The sequence below is a fragment of the Balaenoptera ricei genome, chromosome 7 (genome assembly GCF_028023285.1).
Source record: "Balaenoptera ricei isolate mBalRic1 chromosome 7, mBalRic1.hap2, whole genome shotgun sequence".
Classification (NCBI taxonomy): domain Eukaryota; kingdom Metazoa; phylum Chordata; class Mammalia; order Artiodactyla; family Balaenopteridae; genus Balaenoptera; species Balaenoptera ricei.
This window is the reverse complement of record NC_082645.1, coordinates 15,020,407-15,038,855: the sequence shown is the minus strand read 5'-3', so window position 1 is coordinate 15,038,855 and position 18,449 is coordinate 15,020,407. Positions and strand designations below refer to the sequence as shown.

Below are 18,449 nucleotides of genomic sequence, written 5' to 3'. Positions count from 1 at the left end.
AAAACTACATGTGAATGTTTATAGCAATTTTGTTCAAATTGCCAAGCATGGCAAAAAATCCAAATGTTCCTGAATTGGTAAATGGATAAACAGTTGTGATATGTCTATAGAATTCAACAGTAAAAAAAGGAATTTGCAGTAGCGTTGGCGAATCTCGAAAGTATTATGCTGAATAGAAAATGCCAGACTTAAAAGTCTATATACAATGTATGATTCTATTTATATGACATTCTGTAAAAGACAGAAACGACAATGATGAGGGGACTTCCCTGGTGGTCCAGTGGTTAAGACTCCACGCTTCCACTGCAGGGGTCGCAGGTTAGATCCTGCATGCCGTACCTAGCGGCCAAAAAAAACAACAACAACACACAGTTACAGGGATAGGAAACAGATCAATGGTTGCCAAGGGCTAGGAGTAGTGGTAGGAGATCTGTAACAGCGGGCCAGTGTGAAGAAATATATGGGGGTGGTGGAACTGTTCTACATCTTGATTGTTCCATGATTCTATGCATTTGTTAAAACTTAGAAACGTATACCAAAAAGTGAATTTTGCTGCACTTAGCTTTTTTTTTTTTTACAGGTATATTTTATTTATTTTATTTTATTTTTTAAATAAATTTATTTTTGGCTGCGTTGGGTCTTCGTTGCTGTGCGTGGGCTTTCTCTAGTTGCGGCGAGCGGGGGCTACTCTTTGTTGTGGTGCATGGGCTTCTCACTTCGGTGGTTTCTCTTGTTGTGGAGCATGGTCTCTAGGTGCTCAGCCTTCAATAGTTTGGCACGCTGGCTCTAGAGCACGGGCTTCAGTAGTTGTGGCACACGGGCTTAGTTGCTCCGTGGCATGTGGGGTCTTCCCGGAGCAGGGCTCGAACCCATGTCCCCTGCATTGGCAGGCGGATTCTTAACCACTGAACCACCAGGGAAGTCCTTTGCATGTAACTTTAAAAATAAATTAATCAAGAGTATGAGAAGATAAGCCACAGACTGAGAGAAGATATTTGCAGAAGACATATCTGATAAAAGACTGTTACCCAGGATATGCAGAGAACTCTTAAAACTTAACAATAAGAAAATGTAGAACTCAGTTTAAAAAACGGGCAAAAGATCTGAACAGACACCTCTCCAAGGAAGATATACAGGTGACAAATAGGAATATGGAAAGATGCCCAGCATCATACATCATTAGGGAATTGCAAATTAAAACAACGAGATACCACTGCACACCTGTTAGAATGTCTAAAATCCAAAACACTGACATCACCAAATGCTGGTGAGGCTGTGGAGCAACACAAAGTCTCATTCATTGCTGGTGGAAATGCAAAATGGTGCAGCCACTTTGGACAGTTTGTTAGTTTTTTACAAAATGAAGTATACTCTTTTCTAAAAATATTTATTTATTTATTTGGCTGTGCTGGGCCTTAGTTGTGGCATGTGGGATCTAGTTCCCTGACCAGGGATCGAACCCAGGTCCCCTACTGGAAGTGTGGAGTCTTAACCACTGGACCACCAGGGAAGTCCCAAAATGAAGTGTACTCTTACCAGAGGATCCAGTAATCGCACTTCTTGGTGTCTAACCAAATTAGTTGAAAATAAATTCATAGAAAAAACCTGCATGTGAATGTTTATAGTAACTTTATTACTAATTGCCAAAACTTAGGTAACCAAGATATACTTTATAGGTGAGTGGATAAACAAAGAGTGGTACATCCAGACAATGGAATGTTAGTCAGTGCTAAAGAGAAATGAGCTAAGCTATTGTGGAAAAGACCTGGAGGGACTTTAAATACATACTGCTGTGTGAAAGAAGTCAATCTGAATACATTTTTCAAAACCCATAGGATGTACAACACCGAGAGTGAACCCTTATATAAACTTTGGGCTTTGGGTGATAGTGATGCGTTAATATTGGTACACTGATTTTCACTTTCAGTCCGATGCTGAATGTTGTGAGGGAGGGGGACTGTGCGCAGGAACTCTGTGCCTTCTGCTCACTTTTGCTGTGGACCTAGAACTGCTTTAGAAGATAAAAGTGTATAGGAATAAACCTGCCCAAGGAGGTGAACGACTTATATGCTGAGGACTATAAAACTAATAAAGGAAATTGAAGATGATTCAAAGAAATGGAAAGATAGCCCATGCTCTTGGATTGGAAGAATTAATATTGTTAAAATGGCCATACTGCCCAAAGCAATCTACAGATTCAGTGTGATCCCTATCAAATTACCCATTACATTTTCACAGAACTAGAACAAATAATCCTAAAGTTTATATGGAACCATAAAAGACCCAGAATTGCCAAAGCAATCCTGAGGAAAAAGAACAAAGCAGGAGGGATAACCCTCCCAGACTTCAGAGACTACTAAAAAGCTACAGCAATCAAAACAGCATGGTATTGGCACAAAAACAGATATCTGGATCAATGAAACAGAAAAGATCACTCAGAAACAAACCCACAAAACTAAGGTCAGTTAATTTTCATCAGAGGAGGCAAGTACATACAATGGGAGAAAGATAGTCTCTACAGCAAGTGGTGTTGGGAAAGTCAGACAGCTGCATGTAAGTGAATAAAGTTAGAACACACCCTCACACCATACACAAAAATAAATTCAAAATGGCTTAAAGCCTTAAGTATAAGACATGGCACCGTAATCTCCTAAAAGAGAACATAGGCAAAACATTCTTCAACATAAATTGTATCAGTGTTCTCTTAGGTCAGTCACCCAAGGCAATAGAAATAAAAGCAAAATAAACAAATGTGACCTCATCAAACTTACAAGCTTTTGCACAGCAAAGGAAACAAAACGAAAAGACAACCTATGGAATGGGAGAAAATACTTGTAAACTATGTGACTGACAAGGGATTAATTTCCAAAATATACAAACAGCTCATACAACTCAACAACAAAAAGAAACCCAATTGAAAAATGGGCAGAAAACTTAAATAGACATTTCTCCAAAGAAGACATACAGACGGCCAACAGGCACATGAAAAGATGCTCAACATCGCTAATTATTAGAGAAATGCAAATCAAAACTACAATGAGATATCACCTCACACTGGTCAGAATGGCCATCATTAAAACGTCTACAAATAACAAATGCTGGAGAGTGTGGAGAAAAGGGAATCCTCCTACACCTTTGGTGGGAATGTAAATTGGTGCAGCCACTATGGAAAACAGTATGGAGGTTCCTCAAAAAACTAAAAATAGAGTTGCCATATGATCCAGCAATCCCACCCCTCAGCATGTATCCAGTTAAAATTATAATTCAAAAGGTACATGCACCCTTATGTTCATAGCAGCACTATTCACAATAGCCAAGACATGGAAGCAACCTAAATGTCCATCGACAGATGAATGGATGAAGATGATGTGGTACATATATACAATGGAATGCTACTCAGCCATAAAAAAGAATGAAATAATGCCATTTGCAGCAATATGGATGGACTTAGAGATTATCATATTAAGTGAAGTAAATCAGAAGGAGAAAGACAAATACCATATGTTATCGTGTGTGGAATCTAAAATATGACACAAATGAACTTATCTATGAAACAGAAACAGATTCACAGACATAGAGAACAGACTTGTGGTTGCCAGAGGGGGAGGAGGGGAGGGGGAGAGATGGAGTGGGAGTTTGAGGTTAGCAGATGCAAACCATTACATGTAGAATTGACAAACAACAAGGTCCTACAGTATAGCACAGAGAACTAGATTCAATATCTTGTGATAAACCATAATGGAAAAGAATATACAAAAAAATGTATACATATGTATAACTCAATCACTTTGCTCTACAGCAGAAGTTAACACAATATTGTAAATCAACTGTAATTTTTAAAAGTATATAAAAATATTAAATAAATTTAAATGAAAAGAATGACAAGCTATGGCATTCAGACTTCTTGAGTATATGTTAAAATTTTTCTTGAAGATGAATGTAAGTAGACTGTTGCTTCAAGGAAAGCAACTGTTAGTGTTTGTTGCCAGTGATAAAAATTGAGTTTTCAAGCAAGAATTAGAGTTTTGGAAAACTTGTGTCTGTGAGGTTGAGTTTCCCAGTAATTAATAGTATTTATGATGAGATCAATGCTGATTTTAATAAAAGTGATTATTACATGTTTTATAAGAAGTGTGACAGTTAGATGAAATGCCTGATTTTGTGGAACCAGTGTTTTCCAAGTGATCAGTGCATGGTGTTGAAAAATCATGGTTTAAAGTTCCAAAGTGCAAAATAAACCAGTGTATTTTAATATAATAGAGTACAGAAAGCTTACTGATGTGATTTCAGAGGCTGCATTACAGTTAATATTTAATAAACTATCACTTGTCAAGTTTTGTTGGAATATCAAAGAATACCCCTAATTTTCTGAGGCTATTAAAATAATCTTCCTTTTTCCGAATGTATATCTCTGTGGGTCCAGATATTTTTCATGTACTCTAACCTAAATAATAACATATTGCGGCAGATTGAATGCAGAAGCAGACATGAGAATCCAGCTGTTTTCAGTTAAGCTAGACATTAAGGAGATTTGCAAAAATGTAAAAAACAATGCCAGTCTCTCACTAGTTGTTTCTGATGAAGGGAAAATAGTTATTATAATAGGTTTATCATCATTCTAAATTAAATTAATAAATACTTTGGATTTTTCTGTTTTAATTTCTAATATGGCAAGTATCTATGGATATAAATACCACAATTAACAAAAATTGGGGGGAAATCCTCAATTTTTAAAAGAGTAAAGGGGTCCTGAAATAAAAAGTTTAAGAATTTGCTGCTATAAAGAAACTCTTCCATTGAATTCCTTGGTGGTCCAGTGGTTAGGACATGGTGCTTTCACTGCTGTGGCCGGGGTTCGATCCCTGGTCGGGGAACTAAGATCCCACAAGCCGCAGGGTGCAGCTAAAAAAAAAAAAAAAACTGTTTCAGAAGTAAGCTATCCAAGTTACTTTGTCCAGTGGTTCCCAAAATTTGCCACACTAAGGTATCACCTGGGAGCTTTTAAAACTCTCTGCTGCCCAGTTCATATCCCGTACTGTTAAATCAGAATGAAGATGAGACCCTTAAAGTCTGGCCTTAGGAACTGCTGACTTCAACTCACACTTGAATCTTTGAATTCCTTATCTTTAATTTAGGAGGTCACTTTATGATTACTTACCTTATCTAAATGGGGCTTGGTTTTTGTTTACTTTTACAAAGGCAGTTCACTAATCCAGTGAGAATTGGTTTGTCCAGTTTTTATTGGTTTAGACGTTGATAAATTACAGTGAAGTTTGAAAAGTGTAAGAATGGAAAACCCTCTTTGTATGCTAATGACAAGGGGAAATAAACATATCCAATAACCACTGACTTTATCTCCATTGAAAACCGTTGATGGTACAGGTTCCTTATCCCAGAATCACACTTTTGAAATATTGAGTTGTTACTTTCCAATTGAGTAGACAGTCAGATTTGTGGTCACATGTCCATTAAATATTAAAGTTAGCTTTTGAAATGGCACAGAAAACTGAGTGTAAAAGCCCAAATACAGTATCAGGTAACATGTATTAAACTGGTTGAGTGCAGTGTCCACTAAAATGTTTCAGTACCCTTGTACCTAAGTATACAACCAGAGCTGCTTACCGCAAGTTACAAAGAATTACGCAGGTAAATCTGAGGCTGAAAGCAATAAAAGTTGGAAAACTCCTACGCTGATAGTTAAGTAAAGTTGATCTTTAATGTCAGATTTAGTCATCAACAAGATACAGAATCGTGAACTTTTAAAAACTACTTATTTAAACAATTGCCTTCTAGTTTATTCTTTAAAAGATGGAATGGTCTCAACATAATGTCTCCTGATTTGTTCAGGATTCATATTTATCAGTGATTGGACATTGAAGAGAGAACATATTGATCACTTTGTTATTGGCCTTTTTTACCACTTGTGTAGATCCCCTCAAAGTTCTGTGGCAGATTAGGTATCAGATCTCTTTTAGGGTAGATTATCCATCTCAGGGCCTAATGGTCTGGTGATAATCTTCAGTAGAGGTTCCTAGGCTGAGGTTCTGACCTAGGGGACCAGGTTTGTGTTAATGAGGGTGGTGATCTTAAAATCTTCTGTTATTTTTAAAAGCCCTTCAGTAATTGTACTTGCTATCCTAGCTATTTAATGCATCAGTAGTTTGCTTTCGGTTAGAATTCTGTCCTCTCAGTTTGGGGAAACAAGCTTTCATGTTCTGATCAGAAAGCTCTGATTAGTGGTTGACACGGTAAGAATTGTTATATTTCATAGTCCGACCAGATTCTGGTGCCATAGCTACTGTAGCCAGGCATTGTACCCACGCTAGACAGATGCTGTATTTGAACTTCTTTGGCTATGGATTCTCAGTGGCAGCAGAAATTAAGTCATCAGAAGCAGAAGATAGCATAAATAAGAAACTCTGGTTTTCACTGAACGGTTTGTTAACATTAAGCCATTTGCTTTCACTTTTGACAAATTAACAGGAAGGAAATACTTTTTTACATTGTGACCTAGTGTACACACATGTACAACCAAAACAAGTTTTAAGAAGCAGTTCTTTCCTTTAAAATGTGTGGTTCAATCTTGTCTGTTCTATGTTTTAAATTATTAAAGTAATGCTAGTTGTCAGCCACATTGATTTTAGGAACCACCAATAGGATATGACTTCTGGTTTAAAGGAAAAGCACTACTTCAGAGCAATTGATGAACTTTCAGGCCATGGAGGTTTCTTTTCAGTTCTACCCTCCTGAATCGTAAAGATATTTTTATTCAATTGTGTGAAGCATTTAGTAAATTCATTTTGGATTGAATTTGTGGAATTAGTTAAGGTTTAGCAGTGTTATTTTCCAATAAAAAATACATTTGACCCTTGACCAATATGGGTTTGATCTGTGCAGGTCCACTTAGACGCAAATGATTTTCAGTAGTAAATACTACAGTACTGCATGGTCCATTTGCTGGTTGACTCTGAAGTTGCGAAGGACCGTGGATATGGAGGGCTGACTATAAGTTATACTCAGGTTAACCCCGCATTGTTCAAGAGTCAACTGTACACCTTTCCCCCTGTGTTTTAGTTGGAGATTGGCTGTGATGGTAAAATTTTTCTCAGGGAGTCAGAAATGTTTGCTTGGGGAAGATTATTTTGGATTATGTTTGGTTGGGGAAAAGATTATTCGGGATGTGGTGTGCTGAATGAATGAATGTTACTTATTTTTGTTTCTTTCCTGTCTTTTCCTCCAACCTTCCCCCACCCCACCCTGAATTTAAACTTCTTGAGGCTGAATTGTGCAGTAAGCATCCTGTGTTATATCCCTATTGCCTATGCCTACAAGTATAGTAGATTCTCAATGTAGTAGTATTCTCATATTGCTTTCTTTATGAGCTCTTCTGTTCTGATAAACTGTCAGTCTTGAGGACAGACTTTATGTGTGTCTCTGTCTTTAGCCTGTCAAGTAGTTAGTGCTCACTGATTACTTCTTGAAATGAATTATATTTCTTGTTATGCTTCCCCATGTCACAGGGATTTTTCAACAAATTCAACAGTTCCTAAGTTTATGTATTCATAGCTAGTAACTAGTAACTGCCTCAGTGAATTTGGTGGTGCCTGCTCATTATTAATAAGTTTTGCTATATAATTTTCAATTTAAGTCTTACGTCTCTCATAAATCTCTTTCTGTTCATTTTGCCATTGTTCTAATTTTTGAGCTTGTGTTACTACTAGTATAGAGTTTTTATTACTTTAATTAGAAGTTAGGTTCAATAAAATGAGTTATTGTTTAGCACAATTCTACAACGTGAAACTTGTAATGACTTTTCTTTAAGAAAAGCATTTGTGGTTCACTGGTCAGAATGGCCGTCATCAAAAAATCTACAAACAATAAATGCTGGAGAGGGTGTGGAGAAAAGGGAACCCTCTTGCACTGTTGGTGGGAATGTAAATTGATACAGCCACTATGGAGAACAGTATGGAGGTTCCTTAAAAAATTAAAAATAGAACTACCATACGACCCAGCAATTGCACTACTGGGCATATACCCTGAGAAAACCATAATTCAAAAAGAGTCATGTACCAAAATGTTGATTGCAGCTCTGTTTACAAGAGCCAGGACATGGAAGCAACCTAAGTGTCCATCAACAGATGAATGGATAAAGAAGATGTGGCACATGTATACAATGGAATATTACTCAGCTATAAAAAGAAACAAAATGGAGTTATTTGTAGTGAGGTGGATGGACCTAGAGTCTGTCATACAGAGTGAAGTAAGTCAGAAAGAGAAAAACAAATACAGTATGCTAACACATATATTTGGAATCTAAGGGAAAAAAAAAAAAAGGTCATGAAGAACCTAGGGGCAAGACGGGAATAAAGACACAGACCTACTAGAGAATGAACTTGAGGATATGGGGAGGGGGAAGGGTAAGCTGTGACAGAGAGAGTGGCATGGACATATATACACTACCAAACATAAAATAGATAGCTAGTGGGAAGCAGCCGCATAGCACAGGAAGATGAGCTTGGTGCTTTGTGACCACCTAGAGGGGTGGGATAGGGAGGGTGGAAGGGAGGGAGATGCAAGAGGGAAGAGATACGGGAACATATGTGTATGTATAACTGATTCACTTTGTTATAAAGCAGAAACTAACACACCATTGTAAAGCAATTATACTCCAATAAAGATGTTAAAAAAAAGATATCTTTGTAAATAATGACTGTCAATATTTTAAATATATCAATTCTTCCCAAAGTGATCTAGAGATTTGCTGTAATGGCAATTCATATGTAAAAGTTGTCTGTTTGTTTATTTGGTAGAACATGACAATCATGTTATTAATCATAAAATTATTATGATGTAAAAAAAAAAAAGGAAAATGGAGGAACAACAACAATAACAAAAAACAAAAACATGAGACATGTAGAAAACCAAAGGTAAAGTGTTAAACATAAATAAATCCTACCGTATCAATAATAAAAACTAAATGTAATGAATTAAACAATACAATCAGAAGTCATATATTGTCAAACTGGGTTTAAATAAATGTTTTCTGTAGGAGATGCTCCTTGGATTCACAGGTCTAATGTGTACAAAGTAAAAGGATGAAAAAATATACATCATGCAAACAGCAACCATAAGCATGCTGAAGTGGCTCTACTAATACCAGAAAAAATAGACTTTAAAACAAACAAAAAATTACTAGATATGAAAAGGGACATTTTATGATAAAAAAGGGAAGATACAAAAATTATTAACATATGTGTCCTGAATAAGATAAAACCAAAATACATGGAGAAGAAAATAGCAAAATACACGAAGAATTGAAGGAAGAAATAGGTAATTCCACAACATTAAGTAGAGGCTTCAGTACTCCACGGTCAATAATGGATAGAACAATTAGGCAGAAGATCAACAAGGATATAGAAGACTTGGACAACACTATGAATTATCAAGACCTAATAAATGTCTACAGAACACTCAACTGAACAGTAAAATACTCATCTTCTCAACTACATGTGAAATGTTTTCCAGCATAGATGACATGCTAGGCTAAAAGACAAGAGATTGAAAACCACATACATTGTTGGTGGGAATGTAAAATGGGTGGCCATTTTGCAAAACAGCTTGACAGTTCCTCCAAATGTTAAACATAGAGTTACCCTATGACCCAGCAGTTCCACTACTAAATATATACCTAACAGAAATAAAAACTTAGGTCTGCACAAAAGCTTGTACGTGAATGTTCACAGAAGCATGTTTATACAAACAAAAGGTGGAAAAAATTCAAATGTCAATCTGACAAATGAATAAACAAAATGTGGAATATCTGTACAATAGAATAGCACTCAGCTAGAAAAAGGAATGAAATATTGATTCATGTTACAACATGGATGAACCATGAAAGCATTATGTAAAGTAAAAGCAGCCACTCACAAAAGATCACATATTGTATGGTCCCATTTATATGAAATGCCCAGAAGAGCAAATCTGTAGAGACAGAAAGTAGATTGGTGATTGCCTAGGACTGAGAGGGTTGAGGAGAATGAGAAAACATTGTTAATGTGTAATGGGTTTTTTTGTGGGGGGACAGAAATCTAAAATTGGATGTTGTGATGGTTACACAAGTCTTTTAGTGGTTACACTAAGAACCACTGAATTGTATACATTAAAGCGTTGAAATTATGGTATGTAAATTACATCCCAGTAAAGCTGTTAAAAAAAAAAAGCATTTGTGGTTTTTTCCCTATCTTCATTTATAACTTGGTAGTATTACATGACTAAGATTATAAAAGGTTATTTTGTAATAGTTGGGACAAGAAGCAGAATTATAATGCTTGTATGGATTTGCATACACAAACGCGTCTGGGTATTCCAGTTTGTTCAACAGACTAGTCAGTACATTAGCTAAAAGAATAATATATTTCATACAAAATAATATCTTTGAGCAAAAAGGATCTTTGAAGTTATCTACATTAGACTTGTTGTCCAGGTTGAAAAAACAGATGCAGAGAAGTGGCATGACCTGCCCAGTTTTGGAGAGTAGTTGCAAGCTTGAAGGCTAAGAATATGCTGCAGACTTTTGTGACTTCAGGAGTCTTTGTATTTGCCAAAAATAGAGATGGGGACCAAAAAACACAAAGTATGAAATCTATTCTATGACCTTAGAAGTGATATTCAGTGAATCACGACAATATGTTGTACCCTATGCTAGGTGTAATAAAAAGTAGGCACTTGATAAAATTGTGCTGATTTCTTGAAACATTGAAGGTTTGTGTGTATGAGAAAGACATGATGAATTCAATGTTTCAGGTGATTTTTTTCCTTAGCAATTTGGTTCTGTTGTTAGTATGTATTTAATAATCATACGCAAATTACTTATGCTCATTCTGCCTCAGTTTCTGTCTTGCCTACAGCACCCTTCTCCCCACCCCATCCCCTCTATCTCCCCACCCCATCCCCTCTATCTCCCTCCCTCCCACTCTACCCCAGATATGAGATGAATATGCTGTGGGGACAGCCCTGCCTTGTGGTTTAAATTGTTGTCTTCTGTTAGCGTAGCTCAAGTGTGAGTACTTCAGTGAGTAGAAATTACAGTAATTATTTTTATGAAAGATAAAGCTCTTATTTCTTGTTCTGTATTTGGTTATATATGTAGTTCCTTGAAGTATAGTCCTGAGTGAAACCTGAAAAGGATAGTTTTAATGATTTTATTAATGGTTTTTCTATCTGGGTCATTCATTTTTCAACCTCATATATCAAGTTTTCTGCTGTTTCAGTCATCGAAAGCTGTTATATCATTATTGCTGAAATCTTTTGGCAACCCAAAGGAAGAAGAGTTGAAGAAGAGTCAGGAGGTCCAGGTATTTTGCTCTGCCTCTGCCTCTGTGTTGGTTTGCTGGGGTTGCCATGACAAAGTGCCACAGACTGGGTGGCTTAAACAACAGAAATTAATTTTCTCACAGTTCTGGAAGTTAGAAATCTGAGATTAAGGTGTGAGCAGGGGGTTGGTTTCTTCTGAGACCTCTCTTCTTGGCTTGTAGATGGCTTTCGTCTTCCCATGTTTTCACATGGCCTTCCTTTTGTGCATGCCTGCATCCTAATATCCTTCTCTTATTGGGATATCAGTCACAAGGGTTAGGGCTTTATCTCCAAGTGCAGTCACATTCTGAGGTACTGGAAGTTAGGACTTCAACATACGAATTTGTGGGGGGACACAGTTCAGCTCATAACAGCCACTAAGAGGCTCTGTTTTGACTTTGGGCAAATTACAGTGGTTTGCAGAAGTGAAGCTGAAGTGTGTAAGGCATTTATGAAGACTGGTTACTGTATTGTCAGGAGGTTTTCTTGTTTTAGGGCTGGATTTTGATTTAGAATATTTTTTTTTCATTTTCTTCATGCTGGACCTTTTTAATTTTTTTTTTTTTTTTTGCCTGCATTGGGTCTTTGTTGCTGTGCGCAGGCTTTCTCTAGTTGCGGCGAGTGGGGGCTACTCTTCGTTGCGGTGCACAGGCTTCTCATTGCGGTGGCTTCTCTTGTTACAGAGCACGGGCTCTAGGCGCGCTGGCTTCAGTAGTTGCAGCACTCAGGCTTAGTTGTGGCTTGCGGGCTCTAGAGCACAAGCTCAGTAGTTGTGGCGCATGGGCTTAGTTGCTCCACGGCATGTGGGATCTTCCCGGACCAGAGCTCGAACCCGTGTCCCCTGCATTGGCAGGCGGATTCTTAACCACTGCGCCACCAGGGAAGCCCCTTGAGTAGTGTTTTTGAGATTCATCCATGTTGTAGCATGTGTCAGCACTTCATCCCCTTGTTTTTTTGGCTGAATAATTTTTAAGCCTCTTTTGATACATGTAAAAATCTTTATTCTCATTTGGTATCAATGATATTAGAAACTAGACTATTAGGATAACTTTATTCTAATAAAATTAGAAATTTGATGATTATAAAGTGAAAAAAATAGAAATTTTAAAATACACTTTTCAAAGCTGCATCCTTTTAGAATTACTGGCTTAGACATCTGAATTAAAGCCGTTAATTGAAATCTGCATGCTGAAACTTAGTTGGATTCGTGGGATAGCTGAATAAACAGATTCCTTCACCAACCTTATTGAGGCAAATGCATTCTAATTTAATATACACACAGACTGAGAATGTGTCTCATCTCATTACAGATGAACATTTGTCAGGAGTCTTCTGGGATTGCTCCAGAGTAGTGGCAGTAATATGTATTAGATGCACGTTTAATTGCACTGTTTACTTTTGGTGTTGTGGGAGTCAGGACTTATCTCCCCACCCCCACCCCTCCTCCTGCCCCATTTCCTTTCTGTTATTATTAAATGGTTTCAGGAGATACTAAAGGGACATGGGTGAATTAGCTAGTACTAAGAATATTTTCATCCAGAGGAAATCACAGATTTATTTTCAGGTCCTTTATTTAGTGTCTTGAATGAAGAAAGGCAAATGTAAGAATATAGAAAAACAATGGAGAGTGTAATCATTCCTCTTTTTCAAAGAAAAATACCAAAATGGTTATAACACCCTTTATGTGTTTTTTCATGGTCTGATTTTTTTTTTCCCATGGTCTGATTTTTAAAATATGCTTGAAAATGTCGTTTTAAATCATGCATATTTGTATTTTTGGAATGTAAGTTTAATTGGAGAACACTAAAGTTGAAAAACTGTAAGCTCTTAACGTTTTTTTCCTTCAGATGTTAGCTTAATGTTGCCTTATAAATATGTAAATCCACATACTGAGAAATAAGTTTCTGTGGTAGTTACTTTGAGCCTGAAATTAGATATACATACTTTTAGCATTCATATGAAGTGAGATAGTTTATTCCACTTTTTAACACTAGTCCTAGGAAATTTAAAAGGACAAAATGTCAGATTTTAAATTTTTTTAGTTACTCTTGTATAAAATGGGGGTCTTACGATAAAATGATGTGTTTTACTATCAAACATCTAATGAAAACTTCATTTTAAAAATGTGAACAGTTCTCAGTGATTTTACCTTCCTTACCCTCCACAATTTACCCACCCCACACGTGCACAACACAATTGCCCCAAGCTGTTATAAACAGTGATTTTTCCTTCCATCAGGCTAAATTTTACAACAAATACTTATTAGCATTTATTCTGTGAATTGACCTTTTTCAAATGTGTAACTGGTCTCTGCCATTAGATTTAATAGTTCATTTTGGAAATAGGTTGACTAAAAGCTAAAAATGGTGCATATTAGGAAAAGGAAAAGAAGTGTAAAAAAATGTTCATTTAAAAATATTTTCAGGCAGTGTTACAGTGCTGATATATTTGTAGTGACAGTACTTTTTCCTTACCCTAGTGTCCTAGAAGGAAAACATCACCATGGCTACAGAAATTGGTTCTCCTCCTCGTTTTTTCCATATGCCAAGGTTCCAACACCAGGCACCTCGACAGCTATTTTATAAGCGACCTGATTTTGCACAGCAGCAAGCAATGCAACAGCTTACCTTTGATGGAAAACGAATGAGAAAAGCAGTAAACCGAAAAACCATAGACTATAATCCATCTGTAATTAAGTATTTGGAGGTAAGTCCAGTTAATGTACTTCAGATGCCCAAACTTTGGTTTCTTAAAAAGAAGAAAGTTTTTATAATGCAGGGTAATGAGTATACCTGTGTTTTTTGAATTAGTAGGATGAAGTAGAATTTCAAATGAGGCCAATCACCTCAATAAAAAAAGAGTACTTTTTTTCTTTTTGCTCTTTGCGTACATGAATAATCTCAAAAATTATTAGACTCCAACTTAAAAATAGATTTTGTTCTAAAGGTTCACACTGTATTTCAGAAGAGGGTACTTTTGTCCAACTAGGCCAACTTTAAAACACTTGTTAAACCCACAGTGTATATGAAATGTTAAGAGACTACCAACATAGGAATATTTGTATTAGAACATGTGTTCAGAATAGTGACTTGCATGTCCAAGACACTGGCATCAGAACACGACTCTCCAAGCCCCTCAGGGAAAAGGGCTGTATTTACTTAGAGGGTTGAGCGCCTACTATAGTCTTACAGGGTGAAACTAACTCTGACATGGCAAAGAAAGGCAGTGTAGGGGTCTGCCTAAACCTGTGTCAGCTTGACGTATCTCCCCTTTGAGTTCTTTATTTACTTGTCTTAACCTTTCTTGTCTTAAGCCTCTGTGATTTGTTTTTTTCATTGCTAACTCCACGTTAATCAGGTTTTGGTCTGCTCTGCCTCCTGTGAAGAAAATTTGTCTGCTTTTCGTTACCTGAGACAAGTTGTTAAAAGACCTGTATGCATATTGGGCATAATTAGTATGTTGCAGGCACATAGCAAAAATATTCATTCAGAGGTAAAGACAGATTTAGGCTTTTTCAGGTGTTTCAGTTGGAAAACTAGACTAGGAAAGTTTGGGAGGAATTAAGAAAACCAACACCAAGATAAGAGGAATTGTTTTGTGCTGAGAATTTTGAAGGAATTGGGAATGTCTGTCTACCCCTTGTCCTTTTTCCGTTTACTGAGGTATGGTCAGTGAGAATGTGTTGGGGTCAGCAGCATCTTGGATGATTGGTTGGGCATAATATGAGTAAAGAAGGGAGGGAAATTCTAAGCAATGTCAGTGTCATAAGAGGGGAAATCTCTTAAGATACACACTATTATCTATGTTTTAGAACATAATGAAAAAGTTTTAGTCTTCTTTTTTCCCCATTTAACGACAGCTTGCATTTTGTAAATATTTACTTACGTTTCAAATTGAGTATAATTAGACCATATATTAATTGGTTGATTGATTAATTTATTTATTTTTAACAGAATAGAATATGGCAAAGAGACCAGAGAGATATGCGGGCAATTCAGCCTGATGCAGGTTATTATAATGATGTAAGTATAAGATATGTCATGCTAGCTTAATAGAAACCTCTTTGCTTGGACATTTGAACTATGGGATCTCTAATTCAAACATGGACTTTTCTTTTTACATTTTTATAATTAAAGTAAAACATTCCTAAAGGGATAATATAACATACCTGTGTAAACCATGGGGTTTTTTTTTTTAAATCTCAATTTAAATTTTCCTTTTAATCTGATGACGGATGAACTTTTGATTTGGGGTTTAAAGCAGTGTCCAGCAAAAGATTGCACTGCCTCAGAGTCTCTGTAACAGGAAAGTTAATTTTAAACTTGGCTTGTTATGAATGTGTTTAATTGTGTTAACTTTGAGAAGTAATTGGGGGAAATCTGGCACTTGATTTTATTGTTTATTTAGTAATTATGGGCATTTAACTTTCCTGTATCTCCATTTTCTTCATTTAATTACTATAGACTAATTGTAATCTATTATAATAGTGTTTTGAAAGTCCTATATGGTCCTGAATTTGTCTTTAAATGTTGAAGTAATTACCTTGTCATGTCCCTGGTTTATGCCCTGTTTGTGATCTTTAAACCCAATTTTCTTTTTTTGTAGCTGGTTCCACCTATTGGGATGCTGAATAATCCTATGAATGCAGTAACAACAAAGTTTGTTCGAACGTCAACAAATAAAGTAAAGTGTCCAGTATTTGTTGTTAGGGTAAGTATTCTGTTTGATATTTTTTGGAAAAATTAACTCTTGAGTTAGCCTGCAAATATATTTGCAAAGAAAATTAAACATTATTTTAAATGTATATCTGGGATAAAAATCAGTGTATTGCTTGTATTTTTATTTTGAAATATCCAATCATTTATCCACTATATCCGCATTTAGTAAGGTAGTACTTTTGGATTGCTTTTCTTCATGTTGCAATTTCCATAGAGTTCTCTCTGAGCTGGCCATGGATATATATATTGCAGCAGGTGTCTGACTTGCTCTTGAATAGGAATGTTTTGTTACTGTTTAGAGAGCAGCATCTCAAGGTGAATGAAAACTCTTAGGGTTACTAGGAAGGAAAACACCTAAGAAGAGCTGAAGACCAGTGGTAGACCATAATTGTCAGCTCCATGAAGGTACATTGTAGGTACTATATACATTTTCACTAAAATTTTTAAAATATAATTTAAAAATAAATAATATATTAACATGGTTCAAATTATTAAAATTTGAAGGGGTTTGCAATAAAAAAAGTCTTCCCATCTCTGTCTCCCAGGCGTCCTGTTAATATTTCCATAGATAATGATATAATCATTTTTTTGTGGTTTGCTAGTAAGAATGCACTTGCTGGTTAGCAGTGTATCAAGTCCAGAAATGTAGGAAAGTTAATAGTCAAAGTGGAGCAAATAAGAATTGAAAAAAGTAATGGGACAGAGAAAAGACAGTCATGGCAAACATTGTGGCAAATGAGCAAAATAAGCAGGTCTTCTTATTAGAGAGTTGTGATAGACAGCCGGAAGAACTGAGAGGGGCTGGAAGAGACTCTGGCTTGAGCTCCATACAAATGTGGTAGTCAGTCTCAGGCCTCCTGTTTGCTTCAGAGGCCTATTACAGTAGAAACCATTAGTAAAGAAACATTATTTGAATAGCTTTTGTATTAGGAGAGCCAACCAGTAGGTAGTGTAATTTTGTTTGCCAGGGAATTTGGCAAAAGGAGTATGATGGCAGCTAATTTTAATATCTTGTTAGCATAACACAAAACCTTTTTGGAATGAGTAATATCTGAGCATTCTGTGTCCTGTATCTTGTTAGATGGGTAAATTTCTCATTTGGGAATCAAGCTATAAGTTCTTAAGAAATTTGCACATAGTAGAGGCAAGTCCAAATTACAAGGTATTAAAGACATAAAGACTGTGGGTCCTGTGTCTACAGTTTGATTGCTTGTAGTATTTACTGGGTTGGGATCCATAGCAGATAACAGAAACTAGGAAAGTAGGAGTATTTTATTAATAATAATCAAAATCATGATCTGCAGGTAAACAGTAAAAGGCTGGCTTGTCATATATATCTGTGAAATTTACCAGACTTCATTTCATGTATCTCATCCTGTAAACACACTTGTATTTTTCAACTCTGTGTCACACTTTTTACTAATAGGATTGTTGTATTGATATTTCATGTATTTACATCTAAGGAAAATGAACGTGTAATCTATCATAGAAACTTGAAAATAAAAGTAAGAAAAAATATGTTGCATTTTGAGTTGATAAGCATATATCACAGATTCCCTTCAGTGTGCAAATTGTGACATTGAAATATTGGGATACTGTTTGTCATGCCTCTGTTGTATTACATTTTCTTGGAGACTAGATTAGCATAAGACCTGTCACTGCCTGATACTGTGAACGAAGAACTTAAAAAAATATATATACATGTATATATTGTATGTTTAGTTTCCAGGAAAAGTTTAATAGCCTTGATGTCCTTAAATGTAATACTGTTTTTTCATAAGACACTGGTAATTTTTTTGCCTGAATTGGTTCACTAGCAGCTGTAATAAACCAAATCCTTTATACATTTAGTCTTTGAGTTTTTCTGGTGACTGACCATCTTATTTATGTTGGTCTGCCATGTATTCTAGAAAAATTAGGTCTTTGCATATTTTGTTTTGAAATGCTGTTTAGAGTGCCTAGGTGTGTGTAACTTAACAGGTATTTAAAATGCACTTATTATTTTTACTTAATGAGCTGAAGTGCTAGAGCTTTCCTTGCACTGTGTTAATACAAGTTCTTTTCTGACAAAGTACTTGCTTATAAATCTGAGCTATAGTCTTAAGTGAAAGTCAGTATTGTCCACTTAATGTCAATTATTGGATATTTTATAAATAAAGACTTTCTAAGTGTTTTAAAAATTAAGGTTGAGGATTCGTGACCTTGTATAATGTCTTTTTTTCCCCCCCAGTGGACTCCAGAAGGAAGACGGTTAGTCACTGGAGCCTCTAGTGGAGAGTTCACCTTGTGGAATGGACTCACTTTCAATTTTGAAACAATATTACAGGTAACAGTAATCATCAGATGGTAGCATCATCCTGTGTTACTCTAAAGAACTTG

General features: G+C 36.1%; 1 protein-coding gene across 6 annotated transcripts in view; it reads left to right on the top strand.

Annotated features, from left to right (window-relative positions):
- WDR33 (WD repeat domain 33) overlaps positions 1-18,449 on the top strand; it is a 99,805-nt gene that overhangs the window by 26,098 nt on the left and 55,258 nt on the right. For 5 of the 6 annotated variants that reach the window (XM_059927702.1, XM_059927704.1, XM_059927706.1 and 2 more), the window contains exons 2-5: positions 13,832-14,058; positions 15,306-15,374; positions 15,958-16,062; positions 18,301-18,396. In XM_059927702.1, the coding sequence (XP_059783685.1) occupies positions 13,855-14,058; positions 15,306-15,374; positions 15,958-16,062; positions 18,301-18,396 (474 nt within the window). In that variant the 5' untranslated portion in view covers positions 13,832-13,854. Of the gene's footprint in view, positions 1-11,270; positions 11,355-13,831; positions 14,059-15,305; positions 15,375-15,957; positions 16,063-18,300; positions 18,397-18,449 lie in introns of all 6 variants that reach the window. The other variant, XM_059927703.1, reaches the window with a different exon arrangement.